At 36.2% G+C, this 24,712-nt stretch overlaps 2 protein-coding genes across 4 annotated transcripts; one reads left to right on the forward strand and one right to left on the reverse strand.

The window, feature by feature from the left end:
• Window positions 1–3,538: 3,538 nt before the first annotated feature.
• Window positions 3,539–11,095, reverse strand: chmp2bb (charged multivesicular body protein 2Bb). Its single transcript, XM_077246698.1, has 6 exons — window positions 10,879–11,095; window positions 10,334–10,425; window positions 9,215–9,409; window positions 7,990–8,092; window positions 7,729–7,835; window positions 3,539–4,894 (listed from the first exon to the last, which is right to left on the reverse strand). Exons 1-6 carry the CDS (start codon window positions 10,910–10,912, stop codon window positions 4,781–4,783), a joined length of 645 nt encoding a protein of 214 aa, XP_077102813.1. The 5' UTR covers window positions 10,913–11,095; the 3' UTR covers window positions 3,539–4,780.
• An 865-nt stretch (window positions 11,096–11,960) lies between these two features.
• Window positions 11,961–24,329, forward strand: creb1a (cAMP responsive element binding protein 1a). 3 transcript variants are annotated; one of them, XM_077246699.1, is made up of 8 exons: window positions 11,961–12,432; window positions 13,586–13,684; window positions 13,868–14,014; window positions 15,738–15,838; window positions 16,851–16,990; window positions 17,178–17,360; window positions 17,574–17,724; window positions 22,773–24,329. In XM_077246699.1, exons 2-8 carry the CDS (start codon window positions 13,595–13,597, stop codon window positions 22,915–22,917), a joined length of 957 nt encoding a protein of 318 aa, XP_077102814.1. In that variant the 5' UTR covers window positions 11,961–12,432; window positions 13,586–13,594; the 3' UTR covers window positions 22,918–24,329. The 3 variants fall into 3 exon arrangements, with proteins under 3 accessions (XP_077102814.1, XP_077102815.1, XP_077102816.1); XM_077246700.1 differs by having other exon boundaries at window positions 11,961–12,209; XM_077246701.1 differs by having other exon boundaries at window positions 11,962–12,209; window positions 13,868–13,999.
• The last annotated feature ends 383 nt before the right edge of the window (window positions 24,330–24,712 follow it).

Raw genomic sequence — 24,712 nt, forward strand, 5'->3', positions numbered from 1 at the left:
CTAGGCTTTTTTGCCACAACAAATGTGCTTTATAAACACACAATTAAAGCAGCCAGAGAAACTTTTATACTTAATAGTCAAGGGTCAAGAGTCCAACTAAAGCAAACAATAACCACCATCATGGTAACTTTAAAATACAACTATGGATTTAATTAAAACAGAAATCAAATAAAGTCAGTCTGGTTAGTAATAAGTGAAGCTGGTAATGATGTTTGTGGAGTTGTTAAAACAGATCTTGAGAGACTTAATGTATTTTATCTTCAGTTGATTTCATCTAAGGCTGTGGCTGGAATAATTCTTGTGTTTTTCTTTCCTTCAATAATTCTGCTTGTTAACAGCGGGTGTTCATCAATAATACTCAATCATTATTCAATCACTTAATTATCTCATTAACTCAAACACTGATTCAGTGTTACATTTAACAGCCTGTAGTGTGCACACTGAACAGTGTTTATTTCATCTGGGCAAACCCATGTGAGGCGTACATGGAAACTGAGGACAAAACTGTCTGGGTCCCAGTTAGATAGCCCAGGTCAAACCCATCTGGGCCCCACATGGCTGCGCTGGCTGGGTAGGTAATATCTATCAGAATTTAAAATGGACTGCTCTCTACGAACTTGACGTGCGGTGCCTGCCATGTATGCGCATGAATCACTGTCACACACACGCTCAGAGCAAATATTGTAATTTACTGCATGAGAATAATAATGCATCACAATACACATAGTCTCACGGTTAGTTATGTCTTTTAACTATTATAGTATTTCAAAGGGCAAAAACATGAACTTTAACTATTGGCTTTAGGCCTAACGTTACTTCTTCAAGTCAGCTGTCACTTTAGCACGAGGCCAGTAGCACATTAGCTCCTTTTAGCCTGCTGAGCAAACTCGATCACGTCGAGCTAGGCAGGCGTAGTTTCAGCATCCTGGCACCTCAACTCCACCCACGCCCCGCCTAGTTAGTTAGTTCCAACCTGCTTCAGCACACCTGCCTTTGTATATTCAAGCGATCCTGAAGAGCTTGATGAGCTGATTCAGGTGTGTTTGATTAGGGTTGGAACTAAACTCTGCACGACAGTGGCCCTCCAGGAGCAGGATTGAAGACCTCTGGCTATGGTATTACACGATATGTGAAAAACTGCAAGGTTAAGAGCATATACTTTGCATTGTTGTAGTATCAACAGGTATTAGGACATTTATCATTTACATTACTGTTAATCAGTAATCACTTGATTACACATTGTATTAGCTTGTTATGATATATAGTGACCCATAGGCTACAATGTGCCAAACATAATGTGCCACATGAAGAGACAGTGCAGCATATGCAGTAGCAACAGCTGAGAAGATTTGGGTCTGTGGTGACCAGGTCCGCCCTCACACACACTTCCTTCTCCCATTCTCTCTCTTTACTACTACAACACACACTCATCCTACTCTGCATCATTTCTCATCAAGATATGCACAAGTCACAAAAATAAAATCAATCTATCCTTGTGGAATGGTTGCTTGGTAGCTAAATCTAGCAAGTCTTGCATTTCTGTAATTCACACAGATCAAATACACATATGCTGACTGAATATATTGCTAGTTTATTTTGAGTAGCCAGCTAGCAGTTCTCTTGGCAGTTTGCTGATAATCCGGCGTATCTTAAGTAAAATGCTCAAAACATCTCCTGAGAAAAATCAGTTGGACAACCATCGTGGTTATTTAATTTTGATTTAGTCTTATTTTCCTTACCTTGTCATTCAAGGCCAGGGCATTTTTTGTACATTTCGGGAACTTTTGCGAGCTTCCACATCCCGCGCAACTACGGATCTCCCAGGAATATTCATTATATATTGCATATAAAGCATCACTTTCAACAAATTTTATGTGACATAATTTCCAGTAGGCAACTGACTGCAAACGAGCAGGCTTATGTGCCGGGGCTGAGCCCCGGCCCAATTTAACCACTGCTTACAAGGCATTTGCTTGACGTATACAAAAAATTATAGATTTCTTGTAAGATTTGTTTTGTTTGGATGATTCTAGAGACCTTCATGATTATGTATGTATATATATATATATATGTGTGTGTGTGTCAACCAAAAATACTTATTAGTAAAATGAAAATTACCTTTCTTTGGGAGGGTTTGCCTTCGCCATGTTTCTTGGAAGAGGTAAGAAGTTGACAGCCTCATGTGACAGGAAGGAAATAAATACCTTTTTTTATCCTTTATTTGGTTGTTTGCTTGCTTGTCATTGAGAAATAAACATGGATAACATCTAAAAAAAATCTTAAAAAAGGAAAATGACAACTATACACTGGGCTTAAATGGGTTTTAATCTTCACACCGCCTTGTGTCGACGTCTCTGTTATTCTGTTTAATCATATTGCAAAAAAAAAAAAAAAAAAAAAAAAAAGTTTAGATTTACCTTTGGACTTTGAGTCAGATTCTTCTTCATGGCTAGTCTGGCATGACCTGACTTAGATTGAATATTCAAGTATTTGCGAGTGGGAGAGCCAGCAATTGCATCTGAGTCATGCACACTTGCGTCTCCAGACATTCAAGGAGGCCAGAAGGATTGTACTATGTGCATCTTGTGTCTCTCTGTGAAATGAAGCGAAAATGTGAAGGTGACACATTTTTCAGTAATCCTCAAAGGACTCCTACACTAGTGGCAGGTTCTGGGTTTGAAGTCAGTAAGCTGATAAATTGAGATAAATGCTTACAAATGACCATAACAAAAAAAAGTTTATATCATCGCAGTCTCTCAACTGTTGTACCTTTTGAAATACATAATTATGGTCAGAGAAACAGTCTTTTTTTAAACATTCCAAGGAATATAAGACTCTTTCTTGCTTCAAAGTGGACAGCTTTCAGCCAATTCCAATATTCTGGAGACTTTAATTATCAATCTGTTATGTATTTCTGTTAAAATCAGGCTGATTATTATCATCACAAATAATATTATTAACATTACACATACTTATGTTTAAAAAAAAAATCTAGATAGAACTAAAAGTCTTGTATGCTCACCAAGGCAAAGTGACATATTACGATTTTCTATTTTCTATATTTTATTTTGGCCAAGCTGAATTTTCAGCAAAATAACTCCAGTCTTCAGTGTCACATGATCCTTCAGAAATCATTCTAATATGATTTGGTGCTCAATGTTATCCATGTTGAAAACAGTTGTACTGCTTAATTTGTTTTGTGTAAAAACTGTGATTTTTTTTAATTTTTAGGATTCTTTGATTAATAAAAAGTTAAAAAAGAACAGCATTTAATTGAAATATCTTTTTGTAACATTATACATTTATTTACTGTCACTTTTGACCAATTTGATGCATCCTTGCTGAATAAAAGTAATAATTTCTTTCCAAAATATATATTTTACATGACCCAAACTTTTGAACAGCAGTGCAGCTTTCTTATAAATGGGTAATGATTGTAAATATTTAAGCATGTTTTGGCTCTGCCCTCTAGTGGTAAATGGCTATTTAAACAAACAACTTCCCACTTATCTATAGAATCAAAACACAAACAAGTCACTTATTATTACAAATTTTATTTATGGTTAAATAAATAGGGTATATAATCCCCTTAATATCTGTCTGTGAACAAATTTTAAGAAAGATAAGTCATCACCCATATTTAAAAAAAAAACTCACTGTTGATTAAACAAAATCTAATTAACTAATTAACCTGTCATGCTACATTATTTACATCCTTACTATATATTGCAGTGCATAACCTTCGTCTACTAAAAACAGTTCTATTCACAATCAAAGATCAAGCCCAGTATGTCGCTTTCATGTGCGACTCAAAATAACAACCCTTACTTTGGTCACACCCTGACTTAAATTGACAGGTAACAGGAACCTTCAGAATAACTGATTCGATCAATACACCTGTACCACTGCAAGAGAAAACCACACACACCGTCAACCTGAGACCTCAGATACATGAGAAATCAAGGAGAACAACCATCTTCAGACCACAGGAGGAAAAATAATGTGGTCAACTGGTACAAACTTCTTATGATTTGGCATCGCCCCTGAAAAGCAGCTGAATAAAATATGAGCACTCAAAATACCCAAGCAAGATTTGAACCTAGAAGACAAACTCAATCTTTCCAATGTATAAACGGAGTAAAGGTGAGAACAGGGAATTAAAGATATGACTCACACTTCATGTTCTGCCATGCACCGGGAGAACACCAAGGTAAAGTGAGGACAAGACAAAACACAGTGAGACTAAAGAGCCAGCTCTGTCACTTCTTCTGTTTACAGAGGTAGAGTTCTCCTGTCAAACTTGTTTACACCAATGCGAGAGTTATATTCCGGAGTTATCGATCAAAGAGACTGAAGCTGTAGATATCAGGGAAATGCAATTGCCTTATTCTCAAAGGCGTTGTCTTGTATAAGTATTCATTTACAACACGTGTATTGAAACTTTTTTAAAATTTTTGTCCTTCCAATGCCGGATGAAACAGCAGAACCCCCGAAAGAATGCTAAACAACCTTGATAGTGTCATTGTAACTGTCATAAATAATAATATTTAAAAAAAAAAATTGCATTTGCCATTTGTGGCCCGGTTATCCAAGAGTAGGCAGGTCTGTGACTGTGAATGTAAGCTTTTAGTCTTTCCATTTATTAGCATCCGTGTGTATGTACACATTTGTATTCGGCATGGGTGTATTCAAATGTGTGTCTGTGAATCTGAGCAGAGTGTGTTGTTGCCTCCTGTTGCCAGGCAATAATCAGGTGTTTGTGTGCGTGTGTGCATGAGCACTAGTCCACTCCAAGGGCTTTGAGCTGTCTCTCAATCTCCGCATCTGATATCCCATCTGCTTTGGATGTGGCGGCGCTTGGTTGCTTTCGGCCAGCTGAAGGGGCATGAGCCATCTGCAGGGGAAACAAAAAAATCCATTATGGATCAAAAAACAATGTGATGGATAGTGCTGCTGCAATCAAAAACTCAATAATCATGACACTTCACTGCATAGGCCGTAGGGTACAGAAAAACAATATTTAATAATTCTCTATGGCTCTCAGTTTCTAAAATAAAATGTGCTAACTCTTACACACAGACATTATGATTCATTAATAAGTTCACACTTAAAGTGCCCCTATTATGCTTTTTCGGATATTACCTCTCATGTAGAGATCAGTAGCGGCCTTTGCAATGTTTCACGCGTTCTGTTCCTCGCAACACACACCAGGGCCGGAAATTAACGGGGGCTTGGGGCAAATATGCCATCCAAAATTAATTTAAAAAAATATCCCCAAAATCCATGATATGGTGCAAAAAAAATTACTCTTGTTTTTAATATTTATAAGCATTACCACATGAGCAAGAGGTGCAGTTTTCCTGAATATCAGCACATTTGGAAATGTGATATTGATTTTAGTTAAAAAAACAAGAAGTTAAAAATTAGGAGACTTCAATTTTAGACTCAGAATATTGTTTTTGCTCTATTTTGCTAACGAAAAAAGTACATTTCAAAACTGCGAAATTGTACATCTCAGAGCAATACACATTCTTCACATTGTCATATAAATAATCTGAAAATACTGTAGTTTATTAAGGTTAAATCTTCCTAACCACTCTTACTAAAAATAAATGGGGTGAGCAAACTTACATTTTCATTTTAAGAGGTGTTCTGAGTAAATGTGGTTTGATTTGTTAACATTAGTTAATGCATTAGGCTAACTAACATGAACCATGAGCAATACATTTGTTACTGTATTTATTAATCTTTGTCAATCTTAGTTTATAAAAAAAAAGCTGTTCATTGTTTGTTCATGTTACTTCACAGTGCATTAGGATAACTAATGTTAACAAAGACATCTTTTGATTTCAATAAGGCTACTATTAATGATTAAATTAACATTGACAAAGATTAATAATGGCTGTAGAAATGCAGTTTATTAATAGTTAATGTTAACTAATGTAGTTAACTAGAGTTTAATAAATTGAACTTTATTGTAAAGTGTTACCGATTTGTTATACACCGATTCAGACGTCTCGTGAGTTCAGTGTTGGACAGATCAGTTGTTTTAACCATTCAGGAATCAGTTTAAAGGAGTCATTAGTTCGCGAGTCGCACGTGTATGCTACGGCACGCATTGTTGTGTGATTATCCCAGCAGTTTAGGACATTGCACAAGATTTGTGTCAACACAGAAAACATTTCATCCCTGGATAGTTTGTTTTGTTTATTGAAATTGTGGTTTATGTCAGCGGAATGCTTTTCAACTCCTGTCCCTGGTTGGGCATTTCTATTCTAAGTAAATTATAAAACAGATGCATCCAAATAGACAACATTTACATTTCTTAGTTAAATTAAATACATAATAGTTAAATATTTTTTGCTATGATACTGAACGTGAGACCAAGATCTGTGAAATATAACTGGCATTGGTACCATCTACTTAAATTTTGGTATCATGACAACATTACTAAAGTATTTCAGAGTAAAAATGTAGCTGCTCACATGTAGTCTAGGCTTATATGAAAGGTGTTTATGGGCACTTTTCACATTTCTGGAGTTCAGAGAAGCAGAAGTGTCATAGATGTCATAGACTTCAATAGTGATAATCGGGATATTACAGCAAATATGTTTACTCAAAGATCTTGCTGCATGGGCTCTCAGGCAAGAGTGCAGACAGGACGTAAGATACTTTTTGAAAGAGTGACGAATGGATGTACAGGTGATGTGTGCGGAATGCCTTGGACATATGGGTGTGTGTTTTTTTCTTATTTTTTCTAGCAAATTTAAGAGGAAATATAGCAAATCTATGCATACACAACAGGGTAATTTTACATGAAAAACTTATCTTGAAGAACTTTTAAACGAAGAATACTTGTACGCAATTATTATCAAATGAAACTCACTGTGATGTGGTCAAAATTCTCTACTGGCATTTGTAAATAGGGATTTTATAGTTACATGATTATTAGGGCTGCCTGATACAAATGAAAAACATGTTGATAAACTTGTTGGATTATTTGATAGCTCTTGTTTAAAGATAAATATCTTCTGTTCTTTCTAGTTAACGAAAACGTACATCAGATTGAACAGCAAATCTTGTACTAAGTGACATTCTGCATAAAGTCTGATTCAGGATTACTAAGTCAAATGCAAAACCTAAAAAAGGCTTAATGTGTAGGGTTCAATTATTGATATATAGTTACATATTAATGTAAAAAAATAAATAAAAAAGCAGGCCTAAAGCTTAAATGGATCAAACTTGAACCAATAAAGTGCTGTTTTAGTGCTGTCTGGGAAGAGGGGAAGAGCTATAACAATGCTTGCAGTCTTTTCTATAGTCTGCCATGCTTAGACAGTTGCTATTCAGAGAAGTATGACAAACCTATTCAGTCTGTGGTCTACAGGTTTTATTATAACTACTTCTGACTGAGCGTGGTCATCAAACGTAAAGCCAAAATACTACCACACAACCAAGGCGCTTCCTCGTTTTTACCTTGTTTGAATGAAAACAACATTTGTAAATTCAGTTATAAATTCTCTGTGTAACACTAGCATCATTGCTGCTTGGCTGTTGCATATAAAACATATACGAATAATCATTAAAGTTTTTTTTAAATCCAATATATTATGCAACCCTAATGGACACAAATGGATTTCACTAATGCACAACAGTAATAAGACAGTTGATTGAATCAAGTGCCTCAACATGATTTGACTGATGCCCGTATAATATTTTAGTTCTTACCTTTCCTGAGATCTCAATTCCAATTTCGTCCAACACCTGACTCACAATGTCGTGAGATTCTTCCTCATCATCAGAATCATCAAAGATCTCATCCAGAGTGTCATTCACTGTAAACAGACACAAACACAGAAACAAGGTCTAAAAAAAATCATGCATTACAATCAATCCTTCCTGAAAAAAATTCTATAACATTATTTTTCAAAACCCACTCACAAAAACAACACCAATAACAATAAACAAACAAATGAAAACACATCTTACTCATCTCTTCTGTCATGTCCATCTTTGCTGTTTCTTTCTGGAAGTTCTGCAGGGTCTGCATGGTCTTCTGTGGATCCATCTTTTTGTTGACAGCTTGCATTGTCTGTAAGTTGTTTTGAGAGAGGCAGAGACACAAACAACTGAGTCACTCTTTGATTCATGTCCATTTTAAAATTTGCACTTTAGGCTACTTATGCAATTATGCAAAGGATGGTGGCTGTGTATCAACACTGTGCCAGTTCTGCATTTATAAACCAACATGTAGGCCCAAATACTAATAAAACCAAAACAATTTACCTACATTGGTTAATAGAGTTGTTAAGTCGTGTACAACATCAATTTGCAGCCCTAGCTGGAAGCAAATTAGCATTTTCAAGCCATGAGTTCCCTTGGGAATTTATAATGGGGGTTTTGAATAGTGGTTTTCCATTTGTGTAAAACAAGGTTATTATTACTTTAATATTCTTTCACATTAAAGAGACTTAATTGAATAAAATAGCAACGTTGCTTCCAGTAATGTTTACCAAAATCCTTATTTTACGTATAAATCCAAAGCCATAATTCAAAAAACCCATTTGAAATTCCAGAGGGAAGCCATGGCTCTAAAATGCCAACTCTTTGGGTTTTAGGAACACAAAATGAGGAGCCCTATTTACTTAAATGTGAAGTCAGACTGGATCTGAATTGTCTAAATCAGGGGTGCCCAAAATTTTTCCTATGAAGGGCCAAAAATCAAACTTGATTGAGGGTCGTGGGCCAAAAGTAAATTTTGCATCATTAATGCAACTGTATCACATTAAAGTTGCTATGAAGTTTATTTATTCATTTCTCTTTTCTGTGTGCCGCCTTGATTTCTCCATTATTGCATTTAATTTGTTGACGTTAATTGACGTCAAGTGTCGCAAAGCACCTAGTGCTGCACCTTGAATTGCGCATTTACAGGCAGAAAATCTAGTTCATTTACTTTTAATTTAAACATTTAATTTCAGTTTACTCTGTTGTAGTTCAACAATAAAACAAACAAAAATGTTATGTCAAATTAGAAATGACGATCTGTGTCGAAGGTATCACCCCCCCCCCCCCCCCCCCCCCTCTCCTCCCCTCCCCTCCCCTTACCACGGGCCAACTTTGGCCCTAGTTTGGGCATCTCTGGTCTTAATCAATTGAAGATAAAATTCATGGGGTTTAGAACAGACTTTTATAAAAGTTATCACGAGGATCTTACTTTGGTGGTTGTGGCCATGGCACCAGCCATCTTCATCTGGGAGTTCATAAGCTTGGTTTGTGTGGACATGGAGGTGACCTTAGAGCTGACAGCATACGTACGCGTTTTCTGTTTCCTCACTTGCACAAGCTGCTTGGCTAAAACTGTACAGGCCTCTCTGTTCCCTGTTTTAGCCATTTTCTTGATTTCCATCTCCTGTGATGAAAACAAATAGTAGGAAACAGTTAGGGATGGATGGCATTATAATTGCATTACACTCCTCAGTTAAGCTAGAATAAGGCTTAGAGGTGACAGAATAATAATCAGATAAAGAATAATAATAATAATAATAATGTTTTTTGTAGAACACCTTTAATACATAAAATGCAGATACTTTGTACATTTGTGTAAGAAGCCACAGAAAAAAATGACGAATTCTTACAAAAAACAAAACAAAAACCTGTAAAAATGTGAATGTAAAAAAACTTTATTGCATTATTTTAGTGTTGCCCTGATGGTGTTTTTTTTGTGTGTGTATGAACCTGTCTATATATGGGTATAGGCCATGTTTTAAGGCCACAACCACTTTCGATGAACTCAATTCCACATGTGGATTTATATTTACCACATGTATTATTTATTATAATGTCTATCAGTAGTACTTTTAAAGGTGAAAAGGAAATCAGATTCTGGTAGTTCAAGTAGATTGGTATATTATATTACTAAATTAATTATACCGTTATAAGTTACAAAATATACAGGCACCAATATACCCTTCTGTAATACCTGAAACAATGTAACAGAGGTTTTTTACGGGGAATTTTTGGCAACCACAGCTACTGTTTTTTTTTTTTATGTTTACACTGGTTTTAAAATATAGCCATTGATTTATCATGGGGAGCTATAATAAAAGTATAAAAGATTCCACCAGCAACTTCTTAAAAGTTACACCGGCAATGGCACAAACAGCCCGTATCTCGAGTTGAAATAGAATCAAGAGCTGTTAGTCATAATCTATTGACACACTAAGGCCCTCTGTTACATTAATGAAATAACCTCGTGATATCATACACCTCAGTGCGGAGAAAAGGGAACTTTTGGCATCATATTCACGTCACATTGATGGGTGGGGATTCTCACCAGTTGTTTTTCCTGTCTTTCCAGTGCTGTCCGGTCTCTTGTAATCTGTCTCTGCGTTCCCCGCAGCTCTTTGTTCTGTTCTTTAATAACATCTGTAGAATGATAGGAGATATAGTTATCATTCCCATTTAAATTATTAATTCTGAAATTCTTGAGTCACTTATAACAAATACATACTTAAAGGTAGCTTACTCCTTTCAACAAGCCATTTTAGAACCATTAACGATACAGTAGAGGCCCAGTGATTTCATTAACTATTCGTTTCGACCATCTTTAACCCGATACTGTTAAGTATGAGCAGACTCAAGTCAGATCAATAGCATTTTCAAATGTTTTCAGTGGCAGCTCCCACAAACACATTTTAGAATAAAAGACACTTCTATGTTATATAGCACTTTGGACATGCCCCCAAAGACCCCAAATCAGGTTAAATGTATTAAACAATTTACACTCAGTAACGAAACCAACCGATGATTGACGTGTGAGTGTTGCTGGGCGGCTTTCACAAACAAACAACCCTTTGGAGCAGCAGCAAAAAAACTTACCATCGACGGTCTTTTTCTTGAACAACGATGCCATAACTGCGAAAAACTCCGTCGGCCACGAAACTAATAGAAAAGTAAGTATTTCACAGTGACTAATATCGACTGAGAGTCACCTATCAAAATATCATGACTATTTCCTGGTTCTTGGCAAGTAGGCGGAAAATTTGTGCTCTTCTGCAGAGATTATTTAATTTTGATTGGTGGACATTGCCGTGACGTTGCATTCAAGTCATCCAATCTAACATTATCTTGGAAAGCACCGCCCACAGATCTTGTGCTGCAATCATAGAGGTCTCCTTAATACGGGATCCTTTTCCTTTTGGAACTTAGTAAGGGCAGGCCAGGGGTTTTCAGACTGCGGTCCACAAGGTGGTCCATGGAAATGTGTAGAGGAAAACAGTGTTAAAAAAAGAGAAATACAATTAGATAGAAATAATGAATATACGATTAGAATAATACATAGACAAATAAACAAGCATATAAATAAATAACGAAAAGTTTGATTAAAATATATCAATACCTTGATTTTGTCAATGTATAAATCAATACATTGACATTGATAATGTATGCTTTAATTAATCATAAAAATAAAATTATATTGAAATAAATTATATAAATTGAATTAGATTTCTATAAAGTAAGAATACAAATTATTCATGTTTAAAATAAAAATATATTAAAATAAATAAATAACAGTAAAATATTATAGTGAGTAGGAAAACAACTTAATAATGTAGCTTGATAGAAACGAAATGTTTTCCAAATAATATTTGACAAATATTCATATGAATAGTATTATACTATTCTACGTTAAAATAGATATATCTGCCGTTTAAATTGAGTTCCTCGCATGAGGATAATGAAGATGGTTCTTGAAAGACTGAAACCCCATGTTCTAGTCATAGACAGTAAAAGAAAGAATGTTCTAGGACATTTGAACCACTCTATGATTTGAACAGATTTTATGTTTATTACGACTAAGGGCAGCCAATCATAGCGCGCGGTTTTGACGCATGCGCAGCCACTCATAGCGCAAGGATTTGACGCATGCGCAGCCACTCATAGTGACGCGCAAGGATTTGACGCATGCTCGTGTGAATCCGACTCTGTTCGTTAGCTGTTCGTATATCTCCGTACGCCGTTCGTTATGTTCCGTCTACACCTCGGATCTCGTCGATGGTGAATTAGGGCTGTATTTCGTCCCCCTCGATCTCTGTGTTGTTGTCCTCGGTGACGCGACGGAGGTGTAGCCTGACGCGGTCTCTTACGTGTCGGACTAAATAAAAGTGGAGCTCCGGAGGCCTGGGAGTGACGAGGCGAGTCTGTGTCGGGTAAGAAGAGACGCATTCGTGGGGGAAAGAGATAATGCACTTGCTGTTTTAGTGGACATGTCGCAATGCTCGATCCGTGTGTAACAAAGAGATCATGGCGGCGGTGGGCATGTTTCTCAATAGCTCAGACTTGCTTGCAGACAATGAGTCAGTCAGGCAGTCGAAGGAGGAAAAGCGCGGTGGTTCTACGAAGTACGTGTGTTTATGGAAAGGATAAGGAATGGTTAGTGTTATGAATGCGATCGCTCGTCCATGGCACATTTTGATGGAAATACAGCACATGGAATGTTTTTTTTCTTGATTCCAGCATTGGTTTTTAGAGTACTGCTAGTCGAAGCGTCCCGTGTTAACTGAAAAATCTTTAACGTTACTGCATTCTAGCCCATGCAAAGGTCTTTCTGTACCACAAAAACAATTATCTTATGTAATAAATTGTGGATTGAATTGGTAAATAAAATGAGAGAAAATGTATTCATCTTGAGTATTATTTCCTTCAAATTACACCATAAAACAGACTTTTGTGTTGCATACCTAATTCATTCAACCTGGAACACTGTTTTACAAGTCGAAACACGCCTAAAAATGCAAGCACTTATATGTATTGCAATGTTTTATTTTAAATATAAGTTGGTTACGCTCACGAAAAAAAAATGAAATGATTTCGCTTGCACCTTTTTTCTTTATTTTGCTATAATCATAAATCCTTAAAAACATAAGCGAGAATATGACTGACAGCTGTATACGGAAGTAAAAAAAAGGCGGCAAATGGAGTCAACTTGGTTTGTTGAGCACAATGATTAAAGACTAATTTTCAACATTATTACTCATTACAAAACAGTCATGGAATCCTTCAAAGTGTATTTCGTTAATTTTTATTATGCATGATTTCATTCATGTGTTAAAGCTTGGTTGCTACATTTGTTTCTATTTATATTATAATCTATTCTTCACATTATGTAATGTCATAGTATTTTTGTCATCTGAAATTAAATTTGGATTAGATATAAATGCAAACATTTCATCCTTTTAGAATGTCAAATAAATTATTTGTTTAAATATATTGTATAGTGTTATATTATACATTATTAATTTATTCAATTTATTGCATTTAATACCTATGAATATGTCTATTTTATAAGACAACCCTTCAGGCTACAAAAAATTAATACAAATTAATACTCAAAATGAAACCGACAAACCCAGTCTCTGGGCAGATTTTGTGGTCACACCCTTTCTGATTTCACATTTACATCGATAAACATAGCCTTTTCATGGGATTTTGATGACCTGCCCTGTATATTCATAGTAAATTGTGTATCTGTGGTATCCTGTATGGTATATTTATCAAAATAAAATATTTTGAATTGCATCTCCAGGCTATCTAAATGACCATGGAGGCAGGAGCAGATGTCCAGCAGGGCGGCGACACTGCAATCTCAGAGACAGAAGGTCAGCAGCTGGCCACTTTGGCTCAGGTGAGTTTCTAGTATTGCATGTTTTCGAAGCTTTTGGAAACACATTTGCTAGCATGGCAAGGCTGATAATAATTGAATAGTTAGATTGATTATGCTTGTAGATTTGGGTTGATATTGTAATTCAATTCAGTTCTAGCTTAGTTTAGTCTCTGTGTCTCACCCTGTTGTACCTTCCTGATGCAGGTTTCCATGGCTGCAGCACAGGCATCAGCTACTGGACCCACAGTGACCTTAGTTCAGCTGCCCAATGGGCAAACAGTGCAAGTTCACGGGGTCATCCAGGCAGCCCAGCCCTCCGTCATACAATCCCCACAGGTGCAAACTGTACAAGTAAGCCTGAAAAGATGGTTAATTTAAGAGAGAACCATACAAAAATCTCATTGCATAATTCTGTGTGAGCCAGAGGTCGCAAACATTTTCCGTCATTGATTGAAATTTTTTTTAGCAGTAACGGAAAAATCTGAAGGTCGTCCGTCATTTTGACAGATTACACTGAGGGTGATCTATATGTAAATGTGACCAGTTGGGGGAGAGTGCACTCCAGTGTGATAGCAGTGTGCAGGAAGTGCTGCCAGATTGGCTGGATTTGAATATGATTGTGCGGGTAAAAATTGGTTTGGCAGTTGGACAAAATGTGGCCGGGTTTGGTGTCAGTTTGGCGGTTTTGAAAACATTTAAATTGTATAGGCTAGTTGGTTAATATTTAACAAACAAAACTCAAATGTGCATGTCCTCTATCCAATCAGTCCTCATGACGTTACTAAACTCACAACCACACAGCAGAGTCTGCTGATTGAGGAGGATTGAATCAACGATTAATCGGTTTTGACCTCGCAAAGTTCTGTGTTATGTGCTACTATGTGTACTTCAAGAAAGACGTTCAAGTCTTTTCAACAGTTTCTGTTTTAAGTTAAAGCGCAACACAAAGGTAAACGCATTATTATTATTGTCATAAATTTTTTGAGCAGCCTTTCCTGCTTTTATGGTGTGTTCGAGGGTTATAATATGTTAATTGCTTTTTGACATACTTTTAATAGTTTCTACCTGTTTGGTTAGAAACATTTTTGTCATATTTGCTTTTTTTTTTTTTTTTTTTTACTATATTTACCATGTTTTGATCCGTTTTCCTGTTGTATTGTTCTCCTGGCAGAGAAATTTATGAATTTTTAAAAAGTAAATGGTCCTTATAAACCTTTTTTGTCATGACAGTAGAATTCTATCGCATTCTTTTGGCAGTATATGTTTTGGGTGGGATTTGGAGAGCTTTTGGGCTGGAAATTGTCCATCCAATCTGGCAACATGGAGCATGGGTTCAGCCTCCAGGACAAAATTAAAAAGAAGTTGTCTGTCCAAGGCAAATACGCAAAATCTAATGACAATTCTGCATTGGTCTCCCTAGATGCGTTTAATTGCGCGCACTGACGAGCATTCAGTTTAACCCTTACTGTCATGTGTGAAAGAAAAAAGGGAAAAGGGTTAAGTCGATGTGGACCTGGAGGAAGATTTGAGTTAAGGCAGAGTGTTGATTGAGTTTAGTTCAGTTCGTTTTTTGTACTTTTATTTTATTGCATTGTTCATATTGGCCTTTTCAGGCACCATTGGTTCAGGCACCATTGTCACTGCAGGGAATAAACAAATCTCAAATCTGCTTCGCACAGTCTCTGTTCATCTGTTCTCTTCCTAAATGCATAATCTTGAGCTTATGTTTATCCTGTAAGTTCATGATTAAAATTGAAGATGTAAATGAAAACAAAAGCTATTAAAAGTCGTATTTTCAATAAAATATGAAAATGAAAATGAATGGTACTGAAATTTTACGACTCTGTACGTCAAAATGATGGACAATTGAGAAAGTCTAACGTGACCTCTGGTGTGAGCTGTACTTGCATACTCAATATTGTATGGCAGGTAGCTCATAGGATTAAATAACCTTAATTCAATATTTATGCTCTATTGTTTGTTAATCTAGAAGACTTGATAGTTTAGAAATAACTTTTGTAGGGGATGAAGGGTCTTCAGTATATAATGGGTTCCTGTTTTGTCTCTTTTTTAGATTTCAACCATCGCTGAGAGTGATGATTCTCAGGAGTCAGTGGACAGTGTGACAGATTGCCAGAAAAGGAGAGAGATCCTGTCTAGACGGCCATCATACAGGTACTTGAATGTATTTGTAGTTTCATCTCAAAGGTGATTCATGTCAAAGAAACTTTCCCTCCTTCTTGCAGTGACTTCTATTCTTTTATGCACTTGTGCGAGGGCAGGACAAGCTGTCACTCACAGCAATAGACAACTACAACAAACCAATGATCCAATCAATTCAAAATCAAGTTCCTCCCTAAACTTTTTTCTCGTTTGAGAAGCCGTTTCACTCTGATATACGTCACAATAGGGAAGAATAGACTACCACAACTTCCATTCCATCCTGACCTTAAAGTCTCCATGAAATAAGAATTGACCCTATTACAAAAATGGTAATAAAAATAGACCTAACTGGTAAATTACCTAATTGAGACCTATAAATTACTTAAAATGCATAAATAACAATGAGGCAATAATAATTGTCAAATAACATTTAAAAAGCAAGTAATCATTTGGTTTTATTGAACAACACTGTTAAAATATATAATATAAACATAATCAACATGTTGTAACAAGGTTTAAAGGAATAGTTCACTTAAAAATTCAAAGTTTTTCTTCATTTACTCACCCTCAAGTTGTTTCTTCTGCTAAACACAAAAAGAAGATATTTTTAAGAATTTCGGTAACCAGACAGTTGATGGACCCCATTGACTTCCATAGTAGGGAAAAAAAAATACTATGGTAGTCAATGGGGTCCATCAACTGTTTGGAATCTTTAATTATAGAATAAACAAACAACAAAATGAAAGTAAAGCGACAGCACCTCATGGATGACTGCCTCATATAAACATATAAATAAAATATAAAACACTGCATAAACAGTCCAGGTCAGTTCCTCTCTCATCCTTCACTGTCGCCGCTCATCGTTGTTGTATGTAAGCATGTAAAAACGTGCAAGCGTTGCGCTTCACTCTGAAGCCTGCAGCGCATATATTTATTTAATTGAATATAAAATTCAACTCTCCAAAGTGGCTAGTTTATTCGCAATTCATTGTTCACAAGCATGATTTGATATTTTGAAATGCAGAAAGATCCTGAACGACCTTTCATCCGATGCTCCAGCGGTCCCACGGATAGAAGAAGAGAAATCAGAGGAGGATTCCACTCCAGCCATAACAACCGTTACCATGCCAACGCCCATCTACCAGACAAGTAGTGGGCAGTACAGTAAGTTGTTTGCTTCTCTAGTACAAATACACTACTACTATTATTTTCCAGCTTTTTAAATAGTAACTTGACACTGTTTGAGTCTGCTAAATACAAATCAAAATGCAAAGGTTGTCAATATTTCAGATAACTTCATGAATATGCTTGTTGCATTTATATCAACCTCATGCCATTTGTTTTCTCCCAGTTGCTATAACTCAGGGTGGAGCGATCCAGTTAGCCAACAACGGAACAGATGGAGTTCAAGGGCTACAAACCCTGACCATGACGAACGCAGCAGGCGCTCAGCAGGGCACCACCATCCTGCAGTATGCACAGACCAGCGACGGGCAGCAGATACTTGTGCCCAGCAATCAAGTGGTCGTGCAAGGTGAGATTTTGCACAAAAAAAAAAAAAAGAAGACATTTCAGTTTTAGTAAGTACATATAACCTTGAATAAAAGAAGGCAACAGAGAGAAGAGTAAGTGTGCTTGGTCTAGTTTCTCAGGCTATAGGCTTAATCTATGCCCAGGACGCCAGCCACACTTGGCATCTAAACATCTCCTTGTCAAACCATAAATCTGTGCTGCTTGTGTTTTTCAGCGGCCTCAGGAGACGTTCAGGCATATCAGATCCGCACCGCAGCTAGCACCATTGCTCCAGGTGTGGTCATGGCCTCGTCTCCTGCAATGCCTAGCCAGGGAGGAACTGAGGAGGTCACGCGCAAGCGGGAGGTTCGGCTTATGAAGAACAGGTACAGTTAAAACTTATCTGCACAAGTAATGCTCATGCTCATTTTGGACTGTAAATAATTGTCTGATACCACTGATACAATCAAACAGGTAGCCTGTGTTTTTCTAGTCAACTAGTAGTTGTTCATGTAAGCCATTAATCGACTAATCGCACATTTATATGAATTTAATTACTTAAAGGGCCCCTATTATGCTATTTTAAAGTTTCCTAATGTTGTGGTGGAGTCTCCTACAACATGTTTAGACTCATCAAAGGTTAAAAAAAACTGTTTAATTTCCTCATAATATACATTTGCACATCATCACATATTCAATGATTCTCAAATGAGTCGTCACGTTGAATCAATCTCTCTAAATCCCTCCTTTCCGCGACCTACTCTGTTCCTATTGGCCAGACAGCGAGTCTGTTGTGATTTGCCTACCGTGTACAGCGCATCAGGAACAAAAACGCCCATTGCCATAGCAATGTCAGCTCTGCTTGTTCTGAGGCTTCTTCCTACACTGTAAACTAAACACAGTAACGAACAATGACGTCGATCTGACCATATTAATGCGAGTGCAAGTCCGATGATGAAACACTTATTCAACCCGAACCTCCATCGCAAGGACGACTAAAGCAGGATGTTTCTCAGTGATACGCTACTCAGTTTGAGGTACATTATAAGATGTTGCCACTGTAATTCATCAGTATTAACAAGTACATGTTTTTTACTTGTACTAATTTATTTGCAGAGTATTTTTCTAATATATTGCGGTGAATATGTGGAAACTGTATCAATAACAGTGCATGTATGCAATGTACATTAGCCGAGCTCTAGAGTGAATGATCTGAACGTAACATAAACGTTGGTAAAACAAATATTTCCTCAAAGTAGTGAGAAGGACAGACAATCTGCATTAATAGAAAGAGTTTTTAGGTAATTCAGGGAACTACACTAACCTTTTCCACTGGTGCCACTTGCGCTACTAACTTTTTCAGTTACTTGCTCAAAACATGATTTGGTCGCACAAATTATTTATAGTAAGCCGCTCTGGATATTGTGCTTTTTATTTTACTTGCCATCTTTTAAACCACATGTCTTCGTTTTCTTTAAAATTGGTTGGGATAGATTTACTGCAATAGAAAATACAGTACACAATAAAGTGCAAAATCAATTTCTTTTGGATTTCAACATGCTATGGTTGGCACAGATGGGCAGACTCCTGAACTTTAAGGAAAAATAAAATAAATAAAATAATATTATTATCCATAAAATAATATAATAATAATTTGCGTGCTTCATACTGTCATTGTGAAGCTTCAATGATTCGTGTTTGAATTGTTTTGACGCAGTTACAAATTTGGACAGTCCTGCAATTGAAGTCCCACAGAATTTGCAGTACACACAGTGCATTCCTCCGTCTTGGTACCTTAACCACTGGTATTCTTCGAGACCCTGGTGTCGAAATTCATATGTCCGTATTGTTTTTTCCGCGCGTGCTTTTCCTGACGAATCCTTCTCAGCCTCATCATTCTCACTCACAGGGCTGGACATCAAGTGATGGTTCTGTTACACTTGAACTTCCCTTCTTAAAAAATGAGTCAATTTTTCCGCTTCATTTCAACACGTGCAGATTGTAGGCTATGTTGAGATATATATATATATATTAGTGCTGTCAAACGATTAAAATATTTAATCGCGATTAATCGCATTAATGTCATAGTTAACTCGCGATTAATCGCATTTAATCGCACATTTTTATCTATTCTAAATGTCTCTTGATTTCTTTTTGTCCCATTATTTTTTCTCATTTTAATGCTCTTATCAACATGGAAAAGTGGAACGGCTTGCTTTGTGCAAATGTTTTTTTATTGAAAACAACATTGGCATATATTGTGTTCAATTTCACACTAAAACATTCTTACTTGGAGCAAATAATCTCTCACACAATGTAACACTGTCCATCAATAAAAGGGTGAAAGAAATACTGACGAGGTCCTGATATTGACGAGGGGGCGGAGAATTCGCATCAGCTGTGTGTGTGTGTGTGTGTGTGTGTTTGGCCATCATCAAGTGGTATTTCAGACTGGACGTGCTGCGATGATGATAGCTCAGTTCACAACGACAAAACACACAGATCACTTTGGTCTCGTCAATGGAACCATTTGGCAACTTTTTAAAAGTAAACGTTCCATTCAGAATCTTATTGGCATCCATTTCGGTGTCTCGCGCTCGTCATCCACTCAAAACTGGACGTTTTGAACGTTCCTATAACATTCAGAAATAACGTTTTTATAACTTAATGGGAACGTTATGAAAACGTTCTTATAACCTAAAATTGTTAGCTGGGGAGGAGGAGAGATTCGCGATTGCACTGAACACGTTTTAAGTGCAGGCACATATTGTCTGAGCGAGCCCAGAGAAAATTCTTACAAGAGCAGCGTGTATCTGAGAGCGCGCGACTCGAGCAGAGAGATTCGTGCTCGGCACATTATATTCCACGCGCGAGCAGAAAGATTCGCGCTCGCGCATCCGGCTCGCAAGCCCAAACAAGTGTGTGCGGCGTGCCTGTTGTTTTGTTTCCGGTCTAGCTAGATCCGCTTGCGCTTTCAAAACGTCCATGCCGCGTCCTATTGCAAAAGCATGTGAAAAAAAACTAAAAAGTTTGCTAGGCCAAAAAGACCGTTAATCGCGCGATAAAAAATTTAACGCCGTTAAAATGGGTTTGCGTTAACGCCGTTAATAACGCGTTTAACTGACAGCCCTAATATATATATATATATATATATATATATATATATATATATATATATATATATATATGCGTTTGCTGCGCGTGTCTTAACGAGAGGTTTTCTTTTTTTAAATCAACGTTAGGCTACGCCTATACCATTCCGGGAGGGCGCAGGGGGGTCGCGGGGCTTAAGCCAACTTGATGTGTTGAATGCTCAGAGCACGTTATAAAACATATCCTTAAAATACACATTTCTGTTTTAATAAATGCTCATAGTAAATCATTGCATATTGCCTAAGTAATAAAGTAGGTACAAAAATAATCATTGATACATTTGCGACCCATTAAAAATTAGGGTCGCAATGGCATTTCAAAAGGTCGCATATGCGACCATTTTGGTCGCAGTGTAGTTCCCTGTAATAGTGGCCCACACCTGATTAGCAGAAGTATTTCAGTAAGACAGTGATAACATGAGTTAGCCACAATATAAAACTCAAAACTAAGTATTTTGAACACCATCTTTCAAGAGCAAGCGGTTTGTGAATCCTGCATTGAACTCCAAGAATTGAGAAGCAGTCGTCAGTAAAATAAAGGGAGCATAGCAAAATTTTAGGATTATACTGCTGTGATATCGTGGTAAAGATGAATTTGAACCACTGATTCTTCACATGCTCGTCCCTGGGCAGTGAAAAAAAACTGGCTTTACCTTCACATTATAGAGCACAGCATCTTCTCGACATGATGCAAACCAACCGGTTTGAGGTTAAAGTTTCCCTGGTGTCTGCGCGATCAATACGTGGGCGGACAATATGCAATATTGAAAAACGATTCATTTAATTGACTCAGAGTCGACTCTTACTTTTGAAAGACAATAAATTTATATACGGTGCACTTTCAGATTTAAAACTTTGGATGCTTTCATTCACTTTGTTACACATGAAAAGGTTTTTTTCAAAAATCCATAATAGGGGCCATTTAAATATATACGACTGGGGGGCGGAATATATGCCTATTCCTCGCTCAAGCCACGCATAAAGCTTTTTAACGCGTTAAACTGAAAATAATTAATTGCATAAATTAAGATACTATTTATACAAAACAAAATTCACTTTAAAGAAAGGCTATATACAAAACAAAATTTAATGAAGTGGTCAAAATCATGTCTGACCCAATCCATGTCTCCCGATATACTGCGCATCTAATGATCCTATCTTACTCATGCCGTTCACTTTTAATATTATCAACATAGATGAAATAAAAAAAATAACATTATATTATTTAAACATACATATGAAAAATGTGTTTTCTTTAAATGCTACAACATGTATAAGGCCTACAGTACAGAAACATTTAATGTGAATTTTGTACCGGTGAGCCTATGGGGGAGGGGTGCGATTTTCTAATAATTCCCAGTGATCATCAAATATAATTTTCGCTTGAAATGCCCATCCCTACCATAAATGATGCTGGTGCTATTAGTCTCCCTCTTCTGTTCAGTGTTATCAGCTTGAGTTAGAACATGCATTATAATTTCTTATTATAATGCTCAGTTTAAAACTGAATTTATTTATTATAATCTCCAGGGTATAATGGCTAGGTTAAAAACAGTTATATTATATATAGTTTGTGATATTAGCTCACTTTGCGGCAACAGCTCTGTTAGCTTTTATTATTTGAGAAATAAAAACTTGTAGTCATACAAAGAATTAACCATTTGCATAACTTTAACATCACAAAGAGTCTTGTAAAAGCATTGGATTGAAAACAATTAAATTTCGTAAATTTCGAAAGTGCGTAAATAATAGTAATTAAGTTCAAAATGTCCTTTCTTTAAAGTATTTGAGTATTTCATTTGTGAAGCTAATGCATGTGCTCACTATACTCCTAATTACAAGAAGAAAAAACTGTTCTTAAACTGGGTGTGTGACAGGCTGTGGAAAAAATTAAAAAAAATTTTTTTTTTGCTTTAACCCTTGTAGTAATATATTTCTTATTTGATTTCATTTAATAAAAAATCACAATAAAAATATGTTTTTAATAATAATGTTATTGTAGTCATATTAAATAAGGGAGAGAAAAAAAACAGGTTTTCCTTTCTTTTTTCTTAGCTCATGCCCTCATGCTAAACATGCCTGATTAAAATGCCAGATTTTTATTTTGTCATGATTGTTAATAGATATTTTAATCCTGTGACTTGACTTTTACTATAAAAACCCGTATACTGTGGTCTTCCTTAGAACCTCAACTTAATGGTTTTGAATATTGCATTTTTAGTTTGCGGGACTAATTTGGTGTCCTATAATCGCCTGACTGTAATGATATGTTTCCACCACAGGGAGGCAGCACGGGAGTGCCGCAGGAAAAAGAAAGAGTATGTTAAATGTCTGGAAAACAGAGTGGCCGTGTTGGAGAATCAGAACAAAACACTCATTGAGGAGCTCAAAGCGCTTAAGGACCTTTACTGTCACAAATCTGAATAATTGTCGTCACGCATACGTGCTGAACGGATCTCTTCTGGTGCCTCTAGAGACAGAGACTCTGAACATACCACAGGCACCTGCACAGCATCTGTCTTTTTTCATTTTTTATTTCTTTTTTTAAATATTATCTTCTGTAAAAATCCAGTTATCAGTAATACATTGTAAGTTTGTACGTGTAAACTTTTTATTTCCCTTTTCTCTTCAGAAGAAAGAGATTCGGTTTTTCGGAGACAAGAAAAAACGACATGCAGGGTACAGTTTCGTTATCAACATGTTGCCCTACTTAAGGAGCGTTGTGAACCATAAAGAGCACCTTTCTACAGCTGTGACAGGGAATGAATGTTTGTGTGGGTTTATCATGAAAACAGCCCAGGGTGCTGCTTCTGAGACCTGCTCCTGTCACTCTGAGGTTCCTATTTGAAAGACTTTCCCACAATGCACCAGTCCTTGATGGCGCTGCTTGCGAGCATGATTAAAGAGGGATGGGGTTTTTCACTATTGCAGCATGGGTCTTTAATGATTGAGATTAAATCAGCCATGCCCTCTTCTGTTGTTTAACTGCTTCCGTTACTAGTACATAAACTCATATTTATATATATATATATATATATATATATATATATATATATATATATATATATATATGCCCCTCTGTTATGTTTCATCTACTTTTTTTAAGCAGTGTTCTTTTGTTACAAAATTAAGGAGAAACTCAGTCACATTTGTTAACAGAAAATAGCAGATCCTTTGAAACCTGTAATGATAACATTTGAAAAAGTGTAAAGTAAATGAAATGTTCTACATGATTTTCAATGAGCATTTGATGGCCCATTATCAGAAAATCGTTTTTTAAACTTGTAAGTGTGCTTATATTGTAATATATTGGATTTCTTCATCTATGCTAGACTTTACAGGTTATTCTAGTGCCATCTGCACTGATCAGAGGCTAATTGTGGTGATTCCCTTATATTTTGGGCAAAGATTTTGATATATAATAACTGATCTCTGATCAGTGGATCTTTTTTTTTCATATTCCACATTGCAATGAAATGCTGTTGTTATTCTCTTTGTCTTTTTGCCATAACATGTACCTATCCACAACAACAGAACATACATGCTATTTTAAGTCTTTTTTTTTTTTTGTTAAACATTTCTGATTTTATTTTTACGTTTATTTTTGTATTATGTATTGTATTTTTAAGATATGTTGCTTATGTGTAACCTAAATCAGTTATAAAGCATTCTGGTGCAGTCTTTCATCAACAATTATATATTTGGCAGCTGTTCGTAATCTAATGTGTTGAGGTAGTTTTTATTTTCAGAGTTTTTCTGTAATGTTTTTAAAGATTTAATATTATTTGATCTTCACTTCAGTCCGGTTGCTCAGACCAGCAAAGTTCAGTTCAAACCTAGTTCACGCCTGTCTGTAATTATTGGTTAATATTTGGAGTCCAGAAATGGAAATAATCTCTGCAGAAAGGTTTTATCAGCCTTAAAACTGCAAAATGGGTTGTGTTTGGAATATTACTTTACTAACTCATTATACTACTGTTTTATCAGTATAATATCATTCAGTAGTTTGAGGTTAGTACATTTTTTTTCTTCACAAAAAAAAAGCTTTTATTCAGGAAGGAATTTATCAAACATGAGTAAAGACCACAAAATATTTCTATTTCAAATAAATGTTCTTTTTACATTTATTCATCAAAGAATCTTGGAAAAAATGTATCATGGTTTCCACAAATATATTAAGCAGCACATCAACACTGAAAATAAGCCAACACTTTACAATAAG

This window comes from Siphateles boraxobius, unplaced genomic scaffold, assembly GCF_051911475.1.
Source record: "Siphateles boraxobius isolate OS27281-9 unplaced genomic scaffold, OSU_SipBor_1 29, whole genome shotgun sequence".
NCBI classification, from domain to species: Eukaryota; Metazoa; Chordata; class Actinopteri; order Cypriniformes; family Leuciscidae; genus Siphateles; species Siphateles boraxobius.

What these genes read in the sequence shown, in the direction of transcription:
- creb1a (XM_077246699.1), top strand. Translation starts at nt 13,595, where the DNA reads ATGACCATGGAGGCAGGAGCAGATGTCCAGCAGGGCGGCGACACTGCA. An exon ending in TCTAGACGGCCATCATACAG is followed by an intron (nt 15,839 to 16,850) that starts GTACTTGAATGT and finishes TTTGAAATGCAG; the next exon opens with AAAGATCCTGAACGACCTTT. An exon ending in GACAAGTAGTGGGCAGTACA is followed by an intron (nt 16,991 to 17,177) that starts GTAAGTTGTTTG and finishes GTTTTCTCCCAG; the next exon opens with TTGCTATAACTCAGGGTGGA.
- chmp2bb (XM_077246698.1), bottom strand. Translation starts at nt 10,912, where the DNA reads ATGGCATCGTTGTTCAAGAAAAAGACCGTCGATG. An exon ending in CCATGGCCACAACCACCAAA is followed by an intron (nt 8,093 to 9,214) that starts GTAAGATCCTCG and finishes AACAACTTACAG; the next exon opens with ACAATGCAAGCTGTCAACAA. An exon ending in GGACATGACAGAAGAGATGA is followed by an intron (nt 7,836 to 7,989) that starts GTAAGATGTGTT and finishes GTCTGTTTACAG; the next exon opens with TGAATGACACTCTGGATGAG.